A 22,680-nucleotide genomic window follows, 5' to 3' on the forward strand; every position below is an offset into this window, starting at 1 on the left:
GGCAAAGTTTTGTTGAGGTCAATCCAAAGATTGTATACATTTTATCAGGTTCAAGATTCCAACTAGAAAGTACTGACACGTGGCACAAATATATATATGATTTCTAAACATAATAAAAAGAAAATTAGAAATTAAATAAAATGTTAATTTTTTTTTTTGAAATGATAGAAAATGTTATTGTAGTAAAAAGATTGTCTAAAATAAATATAGGTTCTAGATATAGGACTAATATGGATGATCTCAATGAATAGTACTGAAACTTGGGTGTCAAAATTTGAAATGGAAATCAAATTTGGGTTATAGGTTTGGAGATGCCCGTATAGGCTTCTGTTTTTAGTTCTTGTTCTAGTCTTTTATTATGGAAAAAAAAAATTGTCAAGAAAAAAAAGTCTCCGCGTTGATTTCCAAAAGCATTGAAAATGATTTTGAAAAACACTTGACAAATGCTTCTTCATGAAAAAATACCTCAAAAATTTAAAAAGCAATTTTAGACATTTTATAAGCAATCACAAACAAGCCCATAAACTAACGTGGTTGAGATTTGTACTGAAAACCATTTGTGTTACATTATTTACACTATTTACAAAGCTTGCACGGCGGAGGGGAAAACCTTGGGGCCGGTCATGTACAAGTAAAGGAATCAACAAGGGCAAAATTTTTGGAATTTGACCTCCTCGGAATAATTGCTTTCTAGATTTGACAGCTTTAAAACCTCACTGAATGTGGTCATAAGAACTTTGGCTGCCCATCTAAATGAATTGAAGAGAGCAGATTAATGTTTCTCAACTTCCAAAATCCACTCAGTGCACTCTTGTAGAAATTGAAATTTCTGATGAATTGCAATTTTCAAGATTAGCTGCATCTTTTCACAAAATTCAGCTGCGTCTTCCTTACAGCTAAAAGAGCCGGCACATCCGCATTGTTCTGCTAAATGTGCAGCTTTCACTTGGTTACACCTGAGACACACCAGATCCTGTAGCTGGTAGAGACGCTCTCTCTGCTGTACAATCTGAAGAAGGGTATTCTCCATAAGCTCTCTGTCATAAGGCTGCCCGCATTGGGGCACAGCACAGCGCCACTCCCCAGCTAGTAGAGCTGAATCACGGCAGATGTCTAGGTCTCTACAGTCATTGCAGTAGCTGTCAATCAAGGAAAAAAAAAGAGAGAGTAATGAGCAGGCAAGTTGAAAATTCAGATAATGGAAACAGATGATGGCTTGCCAGAACACCACGTTTAAAGACATTGAATTAGTGGAGAAACAAACTTAGATCATGCGCAAACCTAGATCCCTAATTTTCACCAGATTGCAAAGATAAAGATGCACCACTTTGAAGGTTAAAAAAGAACCAACCCCAATTAGTGAACCTTGAGAAGATCATCAGTTCACCTCTTGGATTTCTGATTTGAAGGATAAAATGAAATGAGAAGAAGAATAATACTTTCTGTCACCCCAAAAAAGATCTTCCTTTGACCTAATATTTTACACTCTTCACTACTAATGTTTCACTGTCCTAAACAGTGTGTGCGTGCGTGCAATGGAATAAAGGAAGTGGAAATCCACACAATGATGAATAGTTTTTATAGTTCTGAAACAAAACTTATTGGGAAAGAGCCCTTCCGAGGATAAATTAATGAACCTCCATATAATCAGATGCTTTCCTCAGATAATGCCAAGCAATAACATTTTAGTGCTTTACATAAGACATCACATTCATGCAATTTCTTCATGTCTTTGAAATGTACGAGTCCTATCAGAAAACCATAAAAGTGAAATTTTTCTAATGTAACGGGAAATTAACTGTTGTACCTGCAAATGACATTTCGTAAGAACAAGGATGGGCAGGGATCGCAAAACTGAGCTTCAGGAGCAGACTCCCTCACATGCATGTATTTTAATAGATTACTTCTCATTACCTGTAGAATCAGGGCACAGGGATAAAACATTAATTAACTGACATGAACAAATATAGAACTACTGTTTTGGTAATCTTCACTTAAAATAAGTAAATACCATAACGTCGTGCTCAACACTTTGGTCAATGAGCAAAACACCGCAGACATTCTTAATGAACTCAAGTGCCGCATCTCCTTTGTGGATATTACCAGCAAGTTGTGGCAGCCCAGGAGATGTCCGATAGTCATTCTCGGACTTGTTCAGTTCCTTCATATGAAGTATTGTATCACGAACAATTCCCAGAAGCTTTTCAGTAAAGTACGAGCTGATCTGTAGAGCATAAACCGGAACTATCTAAATAAGATCCAGAACTCACATCAAACAAGAAGCCAGAAAGCTGTACCATATTTAGCAAATATTATCAACATTTATACCTGTCCTTTAAGAAAATCGGTCATGTGAGATTCCAAAGTCTCAGCAGCTGCAACCGTAATTGATGGTGTGCAACTGCTGCCATCCTGTAAAGTCGCTCTAACGGCCGACTGCTTCTGTGCATAATTCCAGGGAATATACAAAAACTGAGAAACAATAAAAATAAAATGGTCCTGCAATAAGATAATTGAAACATTAGAAGTCTAGAACCCTCAAGAGTATCTTCGTTCTACAATCTCATGATTTACTGGTTAAAACAACACCTATAGCAGGACTGTAGTAATACGTTCCTTTACCACACAGATGGCGAAGCTTTTATGCTCAGTAACTAACCTGAATTTTCTTGGGTAAGTATTCAGCAATGTTCCAGCTCGATACGATATCCACTTGAGATTCACCATGCATGCTTTCATCAGCTCTAACCGGAATTCCACCATAATTATACTACCATGGAAAAATATAGTGACTCAGATAAAAAATAAAAATAATGATGAAGAAAGGTATGATGACCAGAAAATGGTTGGAACTTTATCAGTTATTACTTGAATCATTAAATGTATTTAATAAAGCTATCTAGGGAACTATGAATAAAGCTAGCTATGGTGAAAGCTGCCAGATAAAGCTCTCTGGTAGCATGCCACAAAACCCGAGGGGTTAAAAATCTGGTGGTGATAGAGAATCAGCAACCCTCAAATGATTGATATTCTTAGATGAATACAAATTCCCTAATACCTATTATTAATGACCAAAAAGCAATAATATGCATAAGCCTATAATTCAAATATGCCTGTTCTAATTATCATTGGTACATAACTTCACAGAGAGAGAGAGAGAGAGAGAGAGAGAGAGAGAGTTAATCAACCTGATCCATGAAAAGCAAAGAATGCCAGTAGTGCAATGGTTCAAGCTCAATCCACTCAAATAGTTCTCTACAGATGAAAGACATGGAATTACAACAACAAAACAATCAAAATCTCATTTGCAGGAATTTCTGAAGAGCTATCAAATACTAACCTTTTCTGGAGAGTTTTAAGCACACTATCACAATAAGCTTTGGCCGCGGATATATCAAATTTTCCTGTGTCTATAATAACCTTATAGAAATTTGCAAATATGATATTTGCACCCAATTTGCGGAACTCATCCAATAAAATCAAAAGCACCTTTTTCATGACCTAGTGAAATTAGCAACAAAAGAAACCATAAGGCTAGTGGAATTTAATTATTGTACTGCTTAACCATATCTGTCTGTCATGCAGAAAGCGATGTTATGAAACACAGCATTTACCTTGTGAAGTAGGCGTTGAAGTGCTGGATCATGAAGTTTAGACTGGGGGCTGCATCATAAAGGAACTGGTAAGTATATGAGTCAAACCAATGGTCCATGTAACTAACAGGGAACTGGAAATCATACAGGTCCAAACAAGAAGGTAAATCTGAAGCAATAATCATGAGATAAAGCAGGATAAATATGAAACAAGGGATCGCAACCTGCAAAGCCATCGATACAGATGTTGCAGTAGTGCATCAGCATACACATTTCCAGATGTATGTGCATCTGCAAGACACCGGTGGATCAACTGTTTCAAAACACGGAATGCAGGTGCAGATGATGTAGCTTCATCAAAGGCAGCCTGCATATTAGAAGTATGTGATCCGGAGTTCATGTCTGATTCAAATCCTAGCAAAGCACCTCCTTCCATTTCATTCACTTGGTTGCTTTTCAGAAGAGCATCTACAGCCAGATGATGTATCTACATAAAATCATGACACATTTTTAGTACGTCTGAAATAAAAACAAAAACTGGGAAAGACATGGTTGAAAATGTTTCAGAACCTTTAGCTCCACAGTGACCTTTCTATATGCTCCAGGTTTAGTAATTACAAATGGTTGATGGACCTGTTTCATGAAGGCCAGTAATTACTGAAAAGCATAGTATAACGTATTTGCATCATGAGTAAAATTTAAAATCTAAATCCTAGTTAATCAGTAGAGAAAAATCCCAATTTCCTTTTACCACCTAAATGTTGGCACATCCTGACATCCATATGTCAGTTTGAGACTAACCTCATCTGCAAAAAATCCACCTTCTTCGTTAATGCCTCCTAGATCTGGAATACCATCATCAGATATCCAAAGCACCTGTAAGAATCAACATTCAATAAGACAAGGGTGATGAGTTACAAACCAACTGAACAGTTCAAAGACATTGCATTTTATATCTCAAACCTTTCACTAACAAGTGTTGGGCAACGATTGCAGACAAAACAAATATATGCTACCGGGGAACAATCTATATCAAGCTAACAGGCTTCCTCACATCCAGTCCCCACCACCCCACCTAACAGAAGTGGGCAATGTGGATAGAAGACATCAAATCCAGAAACCCCTTACATACCGGACCCCAAAAGATTAAGTTGTTTGGGAATGGATCAACAATATATCACACTAACTAACAACGTGGATTTCAAACATTTGTGTATATTGGTCATGACTACATTACACTACAGCAACGAACCCCTTACATACTGGATCCTAAAATATTAAGCTGTTTGGGAATGTAAGTTTAATATCTATCAAGCTAACTAACAACAAGGATTTCAACCATTTGTCTTATATTGGTCATGACCACACTACACTACAGCACATAGAAATTGATTAAGCTTCAAATTACCTTAAAAAGCTTCAGTCCGACAAAACCATTTATTTCTGAAAACATAAATAATAATGTGCAAGATATTGGGTCATAGAAAAACCTGCTGGCTATCACGTAATGCTCTTGAAAAGAAGATATCAGCTGTATGCATAAGGGAGTCAACTTCAAAATTGCCCAATGGTACCTGCCCCATAAATTTGACAAATTGTATTATCATTAACAGCAAAAAGTATCAGGAAAACATTGCTGGTATCAAAAGAAACAATTATTACATGTGCATATCTTGAGAGAGAAATTCTATCGATCAACCACTGAGATGATGCAGCACATCGTTGCATGCCAATTTTTGCAGCCACTTGTTGCCACCCAAGGACCTGTATGAAGCAGAAAAATACATTCAATTAGATGCAAAGCAAAGATACAATCACGTGAAGAGTGAACATCTATGAGGTCTTAAAAAAACTACCTGATATTGACTGTCTCGAGCATTACACGGAATGCTCACACATGGAAAATCATCAAGAGCTCGTATACCTGACTTCATTAACTGAACATTTGGGCATTCAATAACAGCAACTGTAGGTCCATGATCATGTCTGTCAGACATAAAAGTCATATAAGTGATTAACCAATGTCCAAACACATAGATGAGCCTTACAGTGCAACAACATTTATAACCTACCTAGTCGAACAGCACACTGATAAGGCTCGAAGTGAAAATTTTGAAAATTAACTTTTGAAATAGTTGGTGAAAGATTAATAAACGCTCCCAAAAGGTGATAAACTTAAAATAGACATTCTCTAGAGAATAGAATAATCTCTTAGATCTAAGTAATGAAGTTTGAAATAAAGTTAACAAGTGATTTGTTGAAGAAGTGAGCACGCCCCAAAGGCCACAGACAATACTCCATTAGCAACACAAAGCCATTTCAGGAATATTACTGGGCAACAAGCAGTTACTTTGGGCCAAATCCGAACATTAATCAAGATAGATATATTTCTGTGGAAGCTGTGCTTATGAATCTGATAGAAACTTAGACATGTGGTTGATAACTTGGAGCACAAATATGACTTTGCCATTTTAAGGAAGAACCAATGTGTAGTCAAACCTGTGCTCATTAATTGCTTGGTGCAAAATCTTTTCAGCATCCTTTACATATCCAACGTAGTCTACCTAAGATTAGTACAATCACATAAAATAAATTAGAACAAAGATAAGATCCACTAAATGTAGAAGAAACTGTCAGGAAATCCTTCACCCAAAGAAACAGACACTAATTTACCTTGATAATGATTCCATTCCTAGGAGGCAGCTGAAGTGATAATGCCTGGCAAGCGTCGCGGAATTGTTTTTCAAGAAAAGATGGTGACAAATCTTTATTTTGATAAGGATTCACCACCACAACAATTATTGTTCTTGATGCAGGAAAATAAGCAACAAATATTGCGCGCCCTTCAGAGATGCTGACATTAATACCATAACATTATAAGTGCTATATGCTTTCGTGTGAATAGATGAAGTACAAATCATAAATGAGTCTTGAAAAAGAAGATGAATTATGATTTGAAACAGAAGGTAATAAATCATATTTGTCATGATAGGAAGGAAAAAAAAAAAAGAGAGAAAAAAGGAAACCAGAAGTGGAATTAAAAAAAAAGAAAAAAAAAGATGCTGTATCGTGTTGCAATTATAAATGACATCGACTTCTATTACTACAGCATAAGTCCATAACCCTGACGTCACATGAGACATCATCTGTTGATGATATGTGTGACAGCTTTAATAGTAATTGGACAAAAACTATTTAATGTAATTACTACTAAATAGTAAATACACATGAAAAACTTTAATTTTCCAGAAACTCCATCGTAGTCTAAGTAATCAAATATTCTAACCCTTTAGAATAATTGGCAATTATTGACCTAAAAGTTGAAAATTTCATACGACATGTTCACTGAAATTTTCCAAAATCTCGATAACTTCGGCCTCTAAATGTGAAAAAACAGATTTCGGCTGTTAATATACCCCTGATTACATATGGAATAAATTTTTGCAAGTACCAGTTCCGTCAGGTATATATGTACAGTTATATCAGCCATATGCCTTCAAGTGGATAAAGCCACACAGGCACACACACAAAGCAATGGCTTCATTTTTTGAAAATATATAACGTTCAGAAGGAATTCAAACTTGCAATAAGAATATAAACCTAAAAAGAAATACAACCCTAACTGTGCTTCTAGGTATATGTGTATTGCAAATGGGTAATAACTCGCATCAACCATATGGATGATATCAAATGTAGAGTTAAGAGGAGTTATTAGAGAATTGTGTAAAGAGAGAAACAACTTCATCTATATGGTTGATTCGGGCCCCCATATTCTAAAAAAAAAAAGTATGTCACAAAAAGAAAAGGAATGAAGCAAAATAAAAGGTCAATCCAAATCTTTTACATAAGAAAAAAACAAAAAACAAACAGAGAAAGAGATGTGAATGATGGCTATAATGCCAATACCCGAACCAACACCCGTCCCTGCCCCAATACACACACAAGAAAAGTGGAAACCGAAAGATAAACAAAGAAAAGGGATGCTTAAAACTTCTTCCTAGGCCAAAGTTGAAGAGGCAAACAGTGGTTCATTTAATGAAGCTAGGAAAAAAATACGATAAATTACCTGTGATACAAATAAAAGAAAGCGATGGATTGGGCCAGATAAGAGCACTCTGTCGTATTCTTCATGTCCAGTGCACTAACACTCCAGCCATTTTTGGCATCTCCCTGAGCTTTTTTGTCCAATTTACAGACACAACCAATCTGAGTGATTACATTAAACTCCGAAGGCACCTTTGTTTCATATATTCCCTGAACAAAGAATTGAATTTGAATCAAGCTGAAATGTATCAAGTGATATCACTATAAAACCTTGCTATGATACATAACCATGTGTTTCCTTTGATTGCCAACAAGAATAGACTGAGAACTGTAGAAGAGAAATCTTAACAGATGGTTAAATGGCATAACAATATTATACCTTGATTGTACTGAAGAGAAAATTAGAAAGGTTAAGTAATGGACAAAGTAAATAGTGATCACTATCAAGAATCATTTGAATGTGTGCAAAAAGCGCGGAGTGGTTATTAGTGTGAAGAGCATGTACTGACTACTGACCTCAATATCTGGATCAGCGATAAGAGCCGCAAGCTTTTTTCTCAGTGTCCTAAACCTCTTCTCATCAACTGAAACCTATTGTCAACCATACATGTTGAACCTTAACCCTCTCAGACACAAAAAATGGTTATTAATCACATTATTGCTTAAGGAAATTAACACCAGTAGTACCTCATATAGGTAATAACTATGTCTTCCATGAGGAAGAGTCTTGTTGACATACTTCCCTGGTAATTCTTCTTTCAATTCTTCTTTTATAGGTGATGTAGAATTGATGTAAAAAATTCTTGGAACATTTAGAGGAATCTTAAGCATCATTCCTTCAACAACAAGCCACGCCAAAATTTGGCCACTCTCAGAACTCGGAACTAGTTGTAATATCTGAATCATAAAGTCAAAGTCAAGAAATCATTGAGTAATTACTCTAGACTTTCCAGCAAAATGCATAATCTGAAGGAGCAAGACCTTACCTGCCAATGACAGCGAGTTAGGGCATCTTCATGACTCCTAAAATAAGAATTCACACCTGTTTTCCCCTGAGCCCCTTTGAGATTTCTCCCACCACCAAGCATCTTGTCATTAGCATTATGAGCAGACCTTGCATTATTCAATCTGTACAATGAGATGGCAATGCCTAAGAATTAGTTAATCAACTCCATATAACTGATCCAAGGTTACGTGAGAGCAATCTACACACAAAAAAAAATTTTAAAAAAATAAACATAAGCTGGCGGGGGTGTTTTCAATTGGGAGATCTGCATGCAGTTGGGAAGATGTTTGAAGTTACTTTTAAAAGGAAATCAAGATTGAATTCATAGTTTCTGTTTGTCCATGGATTTTGAGTGGCTGTATTCATATACTAGCCTGAGTTGCAAATGCATCCTCTTGATTGGGAAACCAAAAACTGTCCAAGCATCCCCACATCGAGAAAAGATTATAGGGACTCCAAATTCTCTAAGTGACCTCCATTTCAAGAAATCCAATATTACCCCCCCCCCCCCCCCCCAAAAAAAAAAAAAAAGGAAAACAAAAACTCCACGACACAACCCCCATATGACAGAGTTCTGCCCCTCTCCAAGACAGTCTCTCAGCCTCACACCAGCACTGGAAACTTGCCCTGAGCTTGGCAGCTCCACTGCGTCACCACTCCACCCAATTATGAATTTAAGTAAAGCAGTATTTGGTGGACAGCCCTGAAAACTACATATGCTTTTGATGGCTGCCCACTGGAAGAGATTCCATTGTTCAGTGTCAATCTGCACTTGAGAGTTCTTTAGTTATGATGAAGAGAAGAAAGTACCGTTGTTTCTTCCTCTTGTCAAGAGTATCTTTCCACTTTCTTTTCTTTATTGCAAGCCATCCTTGATAATCTACATTTTTGTCAATTTCTTCCCGAGTGACAGCAGTTTGCTCTTGATGAGCATTTTCTATATGATTAGTTTGTTGTTGCTCTGGACCTCCTTTACCATTTGCCTTGACTGAATTTTTCTGGTTATTAACTTCATAACAGTGAACAATTGGTCTCGGTCTACTTATGGAACTGCTTTTGCATTTGAAGTCTTCCAAATCTTCAACAATATCTTCATCTACCACATGATTAGAGCCAATAGCATCATTGTTTTGCTTCAAATGATCCCCATTCAATGACCTGAAGATATCAACCAATTTGCGTTGTCGAAATTTATCTTCCTTCTCACGAACCTTCTTATGTAGCCAATCAGGATGGACTACCCTAGGGACAGGATTTGCAACCTGAAGAAAATTCAACTGATTTCAAGTACAGCTAAAGAGAATTTGAAAATGTTGTGTATAGAATAGAGAGAGAGAGAGAGACGACAGAGGAAGAATAACAAGCAATAGAACCTTTTGCATTGCAGCGGGAATTGTGACGATTTTCTGAATTGCTGAACCTAGACGTTGTTTATAATAGGACCAGTCTATAATGGATCTGATGTCAACATCGGAGACCTTGCACCACTTCCGTACATAAAACTTCATAATTTCTGATAAAGTTGAAATGCAATTGCTTTTCAGATTAAAAAAATATATATAAGAAAAAGCAATAAAAGAAAGAAATAACAGCAGAAGTTTACCAGCATCTGTTTCGAATATTGCAACTGGAACAGCACGCTCACTGACAGGTGTTCCCTATTCATTAATATCCAAAAAAAAGGATCAGATTTGCATGATCCCGAGTTGAGAGGAAATTCAAAAACCACTAGACTGGTGATACTAGTTTCCTTTTTAAGTTACCAGAGTGATCCTATCCAAGTCAACACAGCAAGACCATTACAGCACAGAAAACCAAATTGCAAAGAAGAGTCACAGCTTGTAATGATGGATAGAGTAACAAAAACTTAAGGTCAGATTCATTACAAAAAATAATGGACAAGCACTTCGTCTGAGCAGAACCAACTACCAAGCGTATCAAGATTCTATTACAATCCATTCAAAACACTCACTCATAGGGAATTGAATATCTAATTTCGTCCCAGTTATGTTTACCTCCTGGATCGTCCACCTTGTGACTCATATTTTCTTTTATTTGTTTCCACAATTAAAGAGCCAAAGTCAAAACTGCATGTGGCTAAAAGGCAATAGCTTTCTTCTAGCCCCAACGCCCAAAAATCCCCAGCCAAGTAAAAAAAATAGTGTACTGGCCAAACCCATACAGTAAATAAGAAATGCTTGACGTGCTCCAAATTTTGTAAGTAGGAGTAACGCAAAAATATTGAGATCAACGTTCTTGCCCATAAGTTAGAACAAAATGCACCAATAGGAGATAATGAAGCAAAATGCAATCACTAATTTCTCATCGAACCACCATTCCGCCAACCAGACAAAGTTTCAGCTTTAGTAGGTTCATCAGTCTTCCAAATCGTCTTTTTCTATGGTTTTAGAAAACAGGGAAACTTCAACCATCTAGACATAGTGGAAAAAGGATTTAAACGAAAAGACCATAGACCGCTACATAGTCCAGAGTTCTGTTGGAAGGATGAGATGTTAACTCAAGATGATAAACATGAAAACTATACAATATCCTTACCACTTATATTCCTTCTAAACATTAACATCTCAGAAATAACCGAAGAAACTATAAGGAAGTTAGGGACGAAATGACGATGTTGTGATTCAACTGTTCTCTCTTTTTCTTTATTCTTCTCTTTCCAGTTGATTTTGGCTTTAGTCACTACTTTAACCAAAACAGTACCCCAATGCATTACTAGTTACTCTAAATTTCATGACGATGATAATCCAGAACTTATGTACCTTTGGTTCACATGCAACTATATACTGGCAACGTAGTCCTTTATCTTTGACCATTGTATCACCAAGAAAATCAGCAAGACGCCTTGCAGTGGTTACTGCACATGACTTTTGGCTTCCATATTCCGCCAAAGACTTGCTCATGGTGCTTGATTCTGATATATAATCAAGCAACTCACTGTCTGCTATATCCTTTCCTTGATTCTGAAAGAAGGGGGAAGTGAAAACAAAGAAACTTAGGAAGAACCTCCGTTTCAATCTTGATTTGACTGCTCAACAAATAATAGTACACGATGAAACAGAAGAGTCCCTCAAGGAACATACTGGGCATTGTTTTAGAGAAAGCAATTTTGATACTTAAAGCCAGGAACCTGTCACATACATCAAGAAGATCAAGCCAGCGGTTGGCAACAGAAGCAACTGCTGAATAGCATTCTTCTAATGTAGAACCGTGAAGGAACTTATCAAAAAGCTCAGCCTGCAGAAAAGGGTCCCCAACACATTATAAGACAAATATTTTCTTGATTTTACAAAAAAAAAAGAAAAAAGAACATAAATAATACTGATAAGCGTAAGCACATGAGGCATCAACTTCATGTGTTGTTATTTAATTTTCCACTCCACAAATGCAACAACCACTAAGGAGTCAGTCTGATAATAACTAAGAAATTGAGGTTCTACTGTATGGCTCAGTTCAAGACTTCTCTAATCTCTGTATAACAGAGTCATTTTCTTTGTTCTTTTTTTATTTTTCACTGTTGATTGTCTACTATCACAAGTAAAAAAAGATACCTGGAAAACTTTGATGAGCTTCAGCTCACCTCTACGTTTGATCTCAAAACCTTTAAGTTCAGCAAGGGTCCCATCATCATTAAAGACAGCATAGCGCTTCTTAATTAGAATTCCTTCTTCCTTAGAAGCAGGAATAATCATTGCCTGCATGAAACACTAGGTTAGTATGAAATTACATTAAAAAGAGTTGAAATTAAATAAAAAGATACTAGTCTTCCTTACCTTGTATGGTCCATCCACTTCAAATTCAATTGAACATTCACTATGAGTTGCATAAGTTTTCTCGATCGGATCTGTAAGAGTCTGATAAATATGGTGGTAAGAACTTGAACTGATCATTGTACAAGCTAAATCAAATTGTACTATACAAAGAACTCTGTCATTGCAGTTCACAAGGCATAGGAAATAAAAATATTAGAAAAATATTTCGAACTGACCTGGTATTGATCGTTTGTATTGTTTCTCGCCACATCAACATTAAGCATGACGCATGGATATGAGATAGTTAGCTTCTTCCTCAAGTCTCTGTTTAAGCATAACAGATGGATATGAGATAGTGAGATAACCAATCCAGATATTTTACAAACTAGAATGGAAACTAGCGTCCCCTACAGAACGAATCAAATTGCACAGACAATTGTTGTCTATGTAAAAATCAAATGTTCAAACAAAAGAAAACGATAACGCCAAGGTAGCTGTCACTGTTGTATACTGTATGTATACCATAAACAATGTAAAATATTAAAAGAAAAATCTTACTTTGTTTTGAAAGTAAAGTTCTCCGGAAAAGATCCAGGAAGCACACACCAGATACCATCTGTATCTAACTCAAGAGGCTTTCCAATTTTTTCAACTAGCAGCCGAGCATTCTGAATAATTTTAGCTCCAGTATATGTAACCACTCCAGCCATTTCCATTGAATACCATCTTGCACCCCTAGATTAACATGTAAAAGCATACTAAAATGTAACAGAGCATAAAAGCCATATTAACAACAAAATCAATAACTGTGCGATTTCAATTGAACTCACTTGCGCATGACGTATCCATAAAAGGAGTTAAGTATACACTTATGTGCAAGTTGTAGGGAATCATAAAGCACCACCATATTCTGAAAAACCAATAAGCATACTCATCACCACTAGTAGACTAGGTTAGTGAGAACAGTAAGACAAGTAAATTTCAAAATGTTCAACAAGCTTACTTCACTAAATGAAAAGATTAACACAATAGAACAAAAAACTCTTTGGGGGAGGGGGCAAGGGAGAGGAGAGAGAGAGAGAAAGAGATTACATACTTGTGCTTCCTGGATTTTTATAGAATTTTTACTAGTCTTTGCTTCAGACAACTTGCCCTTCCAAACCTTATTAAGCCCTTTATACTCATACCTTCTATCTCGAAAGCTTGAAGTAGATGAAGAAAACATATGGATCAGAAAAAAGAGAATAAAAGGCATAAGCTGGTACTTGACAGAAGACATTTATGATACAAAATTTATATTAGTTGATTTTACATGTCTGTAAGCCTTTTTCTTCTTGGTTCTTAGTTTGCATATAAGCTAGCCTTCTTAAAACAAACAACAAATTCCTTTTTAATATGCAGATGAGAAAAATTCCAATAACAAAAATCTAAACGGCTCACCTGCGAACTGTATCAATATAGAATGAATTTTCCCTCATGCAAATCTCTGCTTCCCGAAGTTCAGTGACTGGCTTGTCTACTACGCGTTTATATGCCTATCAAAGAGACTGAGAATTAGTTTAGGTATTACTTAAGAAAACACTTTAAACAACGTCTTTAAAAAATATACCTTCTGACAGTATTTCTTTAGACGTTCTTTGAGCCTTGTTTGCTGTTCCATTTTAGGCAAGTCAAGAAAAGACCTTGACTGCTTGGAAGTGGCACCGTCAACAGACTCAGACTCAATTTGCTTCTTCAAATGATAATAGTCGCTGAAGTTGTTCAACGAGATATTCGTACATGGACAATGATTAGACTGCTGACATTAAACCTGGAGAAAGTATACAAAGATTGGGAAAGAAGAAAAGCAAAATTAACTGGTACCTTCTTTTTGCCATGAATATTTCTCCACGCCAAACCCATTCCAGCTTTCGTAGACATGTCTTTCCTGGACGGTTGAAATCACAAGCAGTGCAGACCTCATCTGTAACAATTGATGTGGGCTGGAAATAAACAGCAGTTATTACAATATATATTACAGAATCTTCAAACAACCAGAATAGAGAAAGCAAAAATCTGAGAATGCAAATGAGTATATTCATGTCGACCGTATCAGAATGATCATCAGTTCATCACAGCTGGACTATAGCAAAACTATGGAATTTTCTATGAAGTTTAATTGTTCGACATGATTCTAAAAGAAACAAGATCACTAGAAGCAATACAAGATCACTAGAAGCAATATTAACTAACTAGAACAACTCTTTTTAAATGAAACTTTGTTACAACATAAAAGGCAAATTTCAATTTAAGCTCGGAGAAAATTGAAATACATGAATCATATGCAGCTGTCATCTGCACAAATGAGAGTACTTATTAGCCAGCACACCTGAAGCCTGTTTGTTAAAATAATGTTGGGATACATTGCAGCTACATCCAGGTGATAAATAAGTGGGCATTCTTCTCGTATTGGTTCATCTCGCAACCTCACAAGCTGCAATTGAAGAAAGGGAGTCGTTAAAGAGAAAAAGTACGTACTGTGAAGAAGAAATGAGATAACTTTACAACTCATAACAATAAAATAGAAACGCTTTTAAGCCAACACAATAGGAAGGGTTTCAACTTCAAACAGACAACTTTTGGGACTAGATAAATCAAATTAATGAAAGTAAAAAGGAAATATACTTAGACATGTATGGGACTACCAGCTTATAAAATAAATACAACATAGGCGTGAATGAAAAAAATGATCAGCACCTTTTCCAGAATAGAACTCTTCACTTCATCATAATTGGACACAGAATCCAAGTCCATCTTTCCCTCTACTCTGATAGCATATTGAAGATCTCGATCAAGGTTGTTGATCAATAGCTGGAAATCCAAATTCCAGAATCTCAAATTATATTTGGCAACTCCAGTTGAGTAGCATAATTAGGTCCGGAGGGGACAAAATAATATGACTATCAGAGATATAACAAACAGCAATTAATCAAATTCAAGAAACTTATCCTACAGATACATACAGAAGCAAAATAGTCTCAAAACCTGATATATTTTGAGCAATAGTTAAAATTCAGTCGATTATACACCGAATAATTCCCAAATTAAGGCTTTTATGAGAAGAAACAAATGCTTTATTGCTTAACTAGATTGCACCATGCCTCCGTTGACAAATTATCTTGTGTAGTAAATGATGGTTTTGATCAAATAAAAAATTCATATACAACTTACTAAATTTTCATTGTAAAAATTGAATCTTATGGATCCAACTACTAACTTACACTATGAGGGGGAAATGGATTAAATTTACATGTAATAACTATATTTGTAGATATGAACAACAACCTGTTTCCTGGAGGGAAAAAAAAAAAAAAAAAAAACCGGTTCTAGAAAAGAAATGTATTTGATCTTTGTCATGTATAGAATATCCAGTACGACATCATTTCTGACCAGCTTTTCTGTAATGGGTATTGGGGTTTTTCCTGATGGTGTATTATCTTTCAGACAAATTGAGTACAAAGTCTCTACATGTCAATATGGCTATGGATGTCATATAGAGTACAAACATTAAAATTATTAACTTCAGCTCGTGGAATTCATGGACCATATAGATATATATCTGTGTGTGTGGTTACTCTTTGTAAAGAAGTGATGTCAGACAAACCATAGTCCAGTATCACTGAAAGATTCAGAAAGATGGTAAGCCAATAATGAAAAAATGTACATGGTATAAAGAAGCATTACTACGAAGAATGATTTTTAGACATACCTCGTAAGCAGCTGGATCAAGCCTAAAATTAGTTGGAAGATCAGATCTGAAAACACCACTTTCAAGGCATTCCACATGGCCACCTATGTAAGTCTCACTTTCCAAAAGGTGGTTTTTATAGAACTTTTCCGGGTCAGATTGGTGCTTGTTAGGACAGATGACATTTGCCTTGTATGCCTGTATAAAATGAATAATTAATTGTGGAATTAGAGAGAATCATTATCTCAAAATGAAAGACTCATTTTTGGGTAGAGTCATGGAAGTGTTTGCTTGAAAAGATGCAAAGAAACATCAGCAGATAAGTGCAAAACAACCTACCTGGACCATTAAAAGCATTTCACAAAGGGTTCCACTACCCTTGCGCAAAACCTCATCCGGAGACATTGGAATAATAGTTGCAAGAGAGAAGATAAATGGATGAACATAGGTCATGTACAAGTAATAGGTTGCAACAGCATCAGAAACAGAATAGGAAGCCATCCTCTGTAATCACATATTCAACCAAATAGAAAAAATTATCAGAATGTTCGTGCAAAATAACAGTACAAAAGCAAACAGATCCTCAGTTGAGAATATATGCAGATTCCCACCAACATGCACTGGATGGGAAAGATGCATAGGAATCAAAAAGTAAAGTGTGTTAAATTAAAAAGGAATAACTCTAGCTGGTTCTATGTATGACACCATGGTACATATTTGTGGTCAAGCTTCATGGAATTTCATAATATAACACGCAGAACCTAAGATGAATTCCATACAGATAAAGACAATGTAAATTTGATTCAACAAGAAGGTGATGGTGTTGATGGTCATAGATAATCAAGTTACATAGGTAGTCCTAAGGTTTAGTATTGACGTTAAACAGTTCAGCGCTCAATTTACCGGTTAGTATTGAATTTATACAACCCGCACTCAGATATTTGCAATTCAATCTATTAATGTAAGTGGCCACAGTTGGTTTATACATCTTCTACTCAATTCTGCATAGAATAGATTAAGCATGGTTCACATGTTAATCTCAATCAAGTTAGGGCTAGTTTGGGATTGCTGTGACTTTTTTTAAAAAATCTGTTGCTGCTATGTTGTGAGAATAATCAGCTGTGAATTAAAACAGTTTCGTGCTTGGTAAACAATACTTTTAAAACTGCTGGCAGTACATAAAACAACTTCATAGTGTGTTTTGATCCACAACAGCTTCTAAAAGTAACATTTGGGTTGCTTCTAAAATCTGCTGCCAGTGACCTATAATTTTCAATTAAAGCTGCTTTTTATTTATTTACCAAACACAATAAAATCTAAAATTTTGAACAAAAGCTGATTTTTTTTATAAGCAAAGCAATCCCAAACGGGGCCTTAGTCTCTCTTGTATGTCAACTGAAGGGACAAAATCTACAAAGAGACAATGGAGAAGAATGTTGAAAGGAAATCAATGGACTTGTCACCTCATAAATTCTTAATCACAGAAATCCTCTTTCACCCTCGTAGAGAACACATGCATGCAAGTTCTGGTCAACAAATTCTATAGTAGTTCATGTGGTTTTCAGTGCATATATCAAATTATCATTACCGATTATCAACATTTTCAATCTCAAATACACCATGCAGAAGAGAATCTTGCATACGACAGAATTATTATTTTCATCATTCACACCTGAGGTTCTTCTTTCGCAAAGCGAACCATATCCTCAGGATTCACCTCTATTGGATCATAACCCAACTTTGCCTTCGTAACAGCCTGAAATAAGATTATAAAATATTGATGATTCAATTTTACATGGAAACAAAGTGAACGCAATTACTTTTCATCTGATAAAAACATGTATTAGCACAGTTATTATATTAATGTGCTAGATCATTCCAGACTTCGCAATCCTATAATATCCTGCTTATGTAGATATCGTATAAATATGTTGCTTAGGTGAATGAAGACAGATTATAAAACCCTAAACCGATAAGTTTCTAACACCCCTCACATATTTCTCTCTTCAATCTAGCATGTTGTTAGAGAGATTGATTCAACTACAAGCATAACTAAATGTGAAGTTGTGAACCCACACACCCTGTACACCGTGATTTTTGTATTTCGGTATTTGAAGCATTCAAATAAATGTTTTCTGGTTCTTGTTTTCAGGGTGTGGATTCCTTATCCACCCTTTGTACATATTACCTTGTTAAAACAAAAAAAATTTCTCCCTGAAGTTCACTGTCTTTCCTCATAGATCTGTCATTATATTAGTAGATAAAAGATTGGAGTAGGCCGTAATGGCAAAAGATAAACTTGTTAGCAAACCCCATTACAGGAGAGCTTTAAGGGACTTCAGCAAAAGCAGTCACCAAAGACCTTGAAAAATTACTACACAATCATGAATCAATTGCTCCAGCTATTGTGAAGCAGCAATTAAAAAAAAGAAATGAACATGATGACCATGAGAAACTGTAGGCAAGAAAATGAATTTATAAAAGAGCAACAGAAAACACCACTTAAACTAGCTGGAGGGAAAAATAAACTCAAATTGGAAAATCTTACCTTAAGGCCCTGGCTCCCTTGGGGCAGATAACTATCACGTTTGACCCAAGCAAAGCAATCAAGATGACAAGCAAATTTAGCTCTACATTCCCCCTGATTCTTGTCACATAAAAATCCAACCTCCTACAGCAAGAGAGAAGGGGAAGGTAAGAGAAGAGCAGTACTTAATGGAAAACTGATAGAAGAATATCTCTGAGAACATGCAGAGGCAACATAAGATTACGTGCGGCAATTTAGAAAGATAACAGCAATGTCCCACAAGCCCATTGTGTTGCACAGAAAATTTAATGGGTAAGAACAAGTTTCTTAGATATTCTGTATAAACAAAACCTAAGCTAATGTAAATTGAGTGATGACTCCGTTATTTATATTGTAATTTATTATGTGATGTGAAATTGTGGATGCAGAAAGATAAATAACATTATTACACAGAGGTTTTAATACAATGCACATGATCATGGTTAAAAGCAATGAGCAGAAAGCTTCATATACAGTTTAGACACATACATTGATAAAAATACTTAATCAGTCTGACAGACTGGTTCATAAGTTTTCTGATTGGTTAACAATTTAACATAGCCAACCCTAGATCAATGGCTAGAGTGTAATTTACTATAATATTCAGATCCTTTTGTGTTAATGAACATTCATGAACACATGACATCACATGATACATGGAATTAGATTATAAGCAGCTTCTGGAAGCCCTCAAGATGATAGCATTTAAGTTCTAGTCTTGCTGGTAGTTATGAAAAAATTACAAGCTAAAGTCTAGGCTCATATTGCTGCTTAAGTAAATGCAACTCACGAACTTAGAAACATACATCATTCATTTTGAACCCATGATGTGCAGCTCTCGTTTCCAGGAAAGGCCAATCGAAAAAATCACCATTGTATGTGACATAGATTCCAGGCTTCACCTCCCGCATATGGGCAAACCACTGTCTTAGAAGCTCTCTCTGCAATAATGACAATATCACTTGCAAAGTTGACAAGTTTTACCATTCTAATAGACCTCCATAACTAAACTAATTAAAGTATCTGTTTCTGGGGTTGGGCAGGCAGGTCTATGGTATTGTTACCTCATTTTCCACATTTGTCACCTTGAAATGCCCTACAAATTCTTCTTTTGGAGTGTACTCCAAATACTCTATATCAGCTCCAACACACTGAAGATAACAAAAACATTAAGCCTGTCAATGCATAATATTAAATTTTCCTTACTGATAGGAGATGTAAAACCATTCAAATTTTCCTTACTGATAGGAACTGTAAAACCATTCTAATTTCTAACTTAATAAGATAATTAAACTAGCAGTAATTAATGATGCCTACCTTAACTAGATGCTCACCAAAAAAAAACCTAAAAAAAAAATTAAAAAATAAAAACAAAAACAACAACAAAAGAAAACCATGAACACCAAAAAGAGAAAAGAAAAAAAGGAAAGAGGAGCTATAAAAACATGACAATAAAGCAGAAGATCTGAAAGATAAGACCTTCTTGGCATCTTACTTAACGGAAACCTTATCATGTTCTTTCACGTCCTTCCTAAATGAGAACATAAACCATATATGCAATAAAGATCAAGTTAATGACCCAAAAAATGCCCGAAAGACGGAAAAAGCAATAACAGAAAACTGGAGCATTTAAAATAACTAAATGGATCAGCTGCAAGTTTTACTAACAAACGCTCTCTTATTTGGCCACAGGAACAAAAATCAAATGCCTAATAAAAACAAGAAAGATATATTCAAGAAAAACAAGGAGCGAATCTGACCTCTCTATTAATAATCAGGTACCCTTGTCCGTCAACCATGTATGAAATCATCATTATTAAATCATATTCAGCATCTGGAAATTTTAAGGGCAGCTTAGTTGTCTCAATATCAAATGCACAAACATGAACTTCAGCATGCTGCAGAAGATCTGTCCTCCTCTCAAGCATAACACCCGTACTGGATACACTAACATTGTACCACTGGCCACATCGCACATCTGAGTAACAAGAAATTGTGTAAGGGGATGAACTTCAACTGCTGGGAATAAAAAAAACCTCTAGGGAGTACCGGGATGTAATGATAAATTACCATTGTCAATAGCGAAGCGAACATGGTAGGGAACATCGTATTCACGAAGATCAACAATACAATCTAGGAAATCTTGAGGCCTTTGTTCTCTACAAATCAATCACCAAAAGAGAATCAGGAAAAACAACTACGAGTTACAAGTTCAATGCAACACAAAGCCAAGAGATACAAACAGAAAACACAAAGAACTTTTTAACAAAATGAACTTTCTACTCCACTTTTGAGGCCAAACAATGGAGCTCAACATCCAAGAGAAACAAGAATCAAGACAAAGAAAGCTTACCGTTTCCCTAGCAGTATTGACTCATAAGCTTCGGCAGCATCAAATTTTGTGTGGTTTCTTTCGACGACTTGCAATAGGTCACTCTTGACATTCATTAATTGTTGAACAGTATCAAATGATAACTTCAAATAGGACTTGTGTAGGCCAGACAAATGGTTTTTCTGTCCACAAGTAAATAACTAAGCATCAGAATCTTTATAATATCAGTAAATAGAAATGCATACATTGGGAGAAACTTCTCATGGACAGAATATTGCCATACTAGACATGTTTGACTAAGTAACTAAGAAAATTTTTCTCAGTTGTCAAATCTGAAGAAAGCATGTCTTGAGGCTCAAGAAGGCATTGATTAAATATAAGTATATAACTCAGTACTGTCAGCATTTTCAAATGAAATAAGGTATAACCATATTAAGCTGGTGATATAGGAAGTTGCTTACAAGATCAAGATCTTCTTTCGCCACTATTTCGATATCAGCAATACGACTTTCATAGCGCCGTCTCAAATATGCTTCAACATCCATTTCCATTTTTTCCTATAATAAATTAATTTTGTAAAACCAATGCTGCAGACAGAAAATTTTGCAGAAGTAGCATACAAACAAATTGATAGGCACCTTTGTGGCTGCATAGAAATAAGGGCGAAACTTGTATTTTGACTTGAAAGCGGAGCCATCCTGCAAGTAAACTAATTATAACAACTGCCGAAACAATTATTGACCATAAAACAAAGCTAATTGTGTTGAACTTGTTTTCAGAGTATTTTACCTGTGTAACGAAATACAGATCGACGCAGCTATAAACTTTATGGGTGTCTTGATCTTCACAGGATGACTGCAACGTAAACAGTCATAATCACCAAATGCCAACACTTACTTGTAATCAAATAAACCGCCATGCGTAACATTCATACTAAAACTGAGTAACAGAAACAAATTCCAATTTTTCACACTACATTTTCTTTGTTTCATTGAAGGTGAATTGAACACCAGTTCAGCATGTAGCACACACCAAATCAAACCAAGCATCAAATCCCACTCTATTCGATATCAACACGAAAAACTGTTCTAACTAAAAAAAAAAAAAAGGGAAACTCCTACAAAAACCTCTTCGAAACGCAAATTACAAATTCGAATCCCCAAATTATCAATTTCTTCCGAGTAACCAAAAGTACCAGAAGCTATAGAAACAGCAGAAATGGAAGAGCAATTGGGGCAATCGACTTACGGTTGCGAAAGTGAGTAACCAGCCGAGCCTAGTTTCACCTTCGGAGAATAGATCGAAACCGAGCTTTGACTCGAGGTCTTCGTCGGCGGTGCGCGTGAGCTTCTGCTGCTTCTTGGAGCTCCACGAGTCTCTCCGGTCCCGTTTCCGGCTCTCGTAGCCGCTCATGGCTTAGGGTTTTCAGTACAGATTATCTCTGCGAATTTGGGTTCGCGATCTGAAAGCGGCACACTGCTCTCAGGTCTGGACCTAATAAGCGAGGGATAAAACCCATTTTCCCGCGCTCGTGTATCAGAAATGACCCACTTAGTTTACCAAAACTACAAATCGTGCCACTCCTTTTTGTTTTTACTTTTCACCATTAACCACCACAAGTCGTTTTTAACTTTTTACAGCG

The 22,680-nt window shown here is 36.0% G+C and overlaps 1 protein-coding gene across 1 annotated transcript; it reads right to left on the reverse strand.

Annotated features, from left to right (window-relative positions):
• Positions 1-527: 527 nt before the first annotated feature.
• Positions 528-22,621, reverse strand: LOC133731567 (DNA polymerase epsilon catalytic subunit A-like). Its single transcript, XM_062158937.1, has 49 exons — positions 22,287-22,621; positions 21,828-21,893; positions 21,677-21,736; positions 21,500-21,595; positions 21,060-21,220; positions 20,777-20,865; positions 20,467-20,684; positions 19,771-19,857; positions 19,513-19,647; positions 18,689-18,811; positions 17,813-17,896; positions 16,480-16,644; positions 16,162-16,338; positions 15,150-15,263; positions 14,782-14,886; positions 14,277-14,395; positions 14,023-14,164; positions 13,854-13,948; positions 13,510-13,615; positions 13,244-13,323; positions 12,972-13,148; positions 12,650-12,737; positions 12,435-12,515; positions 12,213-12,356; positions 11,803-11,898; positions 11,424-11,624; positions 10,247-10,301; positions 10,017-10,156; positions 9,454-9,905; positions 8,624-8,765; positions 8,325-8,534; positions 8,154-8,228; positions 7,660-7,847; positions 6,267-6,447; positions 6,093-6,157; positions 5,450-5,579; positions 5,256-5,357; positions 5,084-5,167; positions 4,395-4,469; positions 4,164-4,226; positions 3,818-4,080; positions 3,615-3,663; positions 3,341-3,501; positions 3,189-3,255; positions 2,660-2,770; positions 2,329-2,499; positions 2,012-2,224; positions 1,808-1,914; positions 528-1,139 (listed from the first exon to the last, which is right to left on the reverse strand). Exons 1-49 carry the CDS (start codon positions 22,449-22,451, stop codon positions 773-775), a joined length of 6,645 nt encoding a protein of 2,214 aa, XP_062014921.1. The 5' UTR covers positions 22,452-22,621; the 3' UTR covers positions 528-772.
• Between the last annotated feature and the right edge of the window lie 59 nt (positions 22,622-22,680).

Source organism: Rosa rugosa, chromosome 2 (assembly GCF_958449725.1).
Source record: "Rosa rugosa chromosome 2, drRosRugo1.1, whole genome shotgun sequence".
NCBI lineage: Eukaryota > Viridiplantae > Streptophyta > Magnoliopsida > Rosales > Rosaceae > Rosa > Rosa rugosa.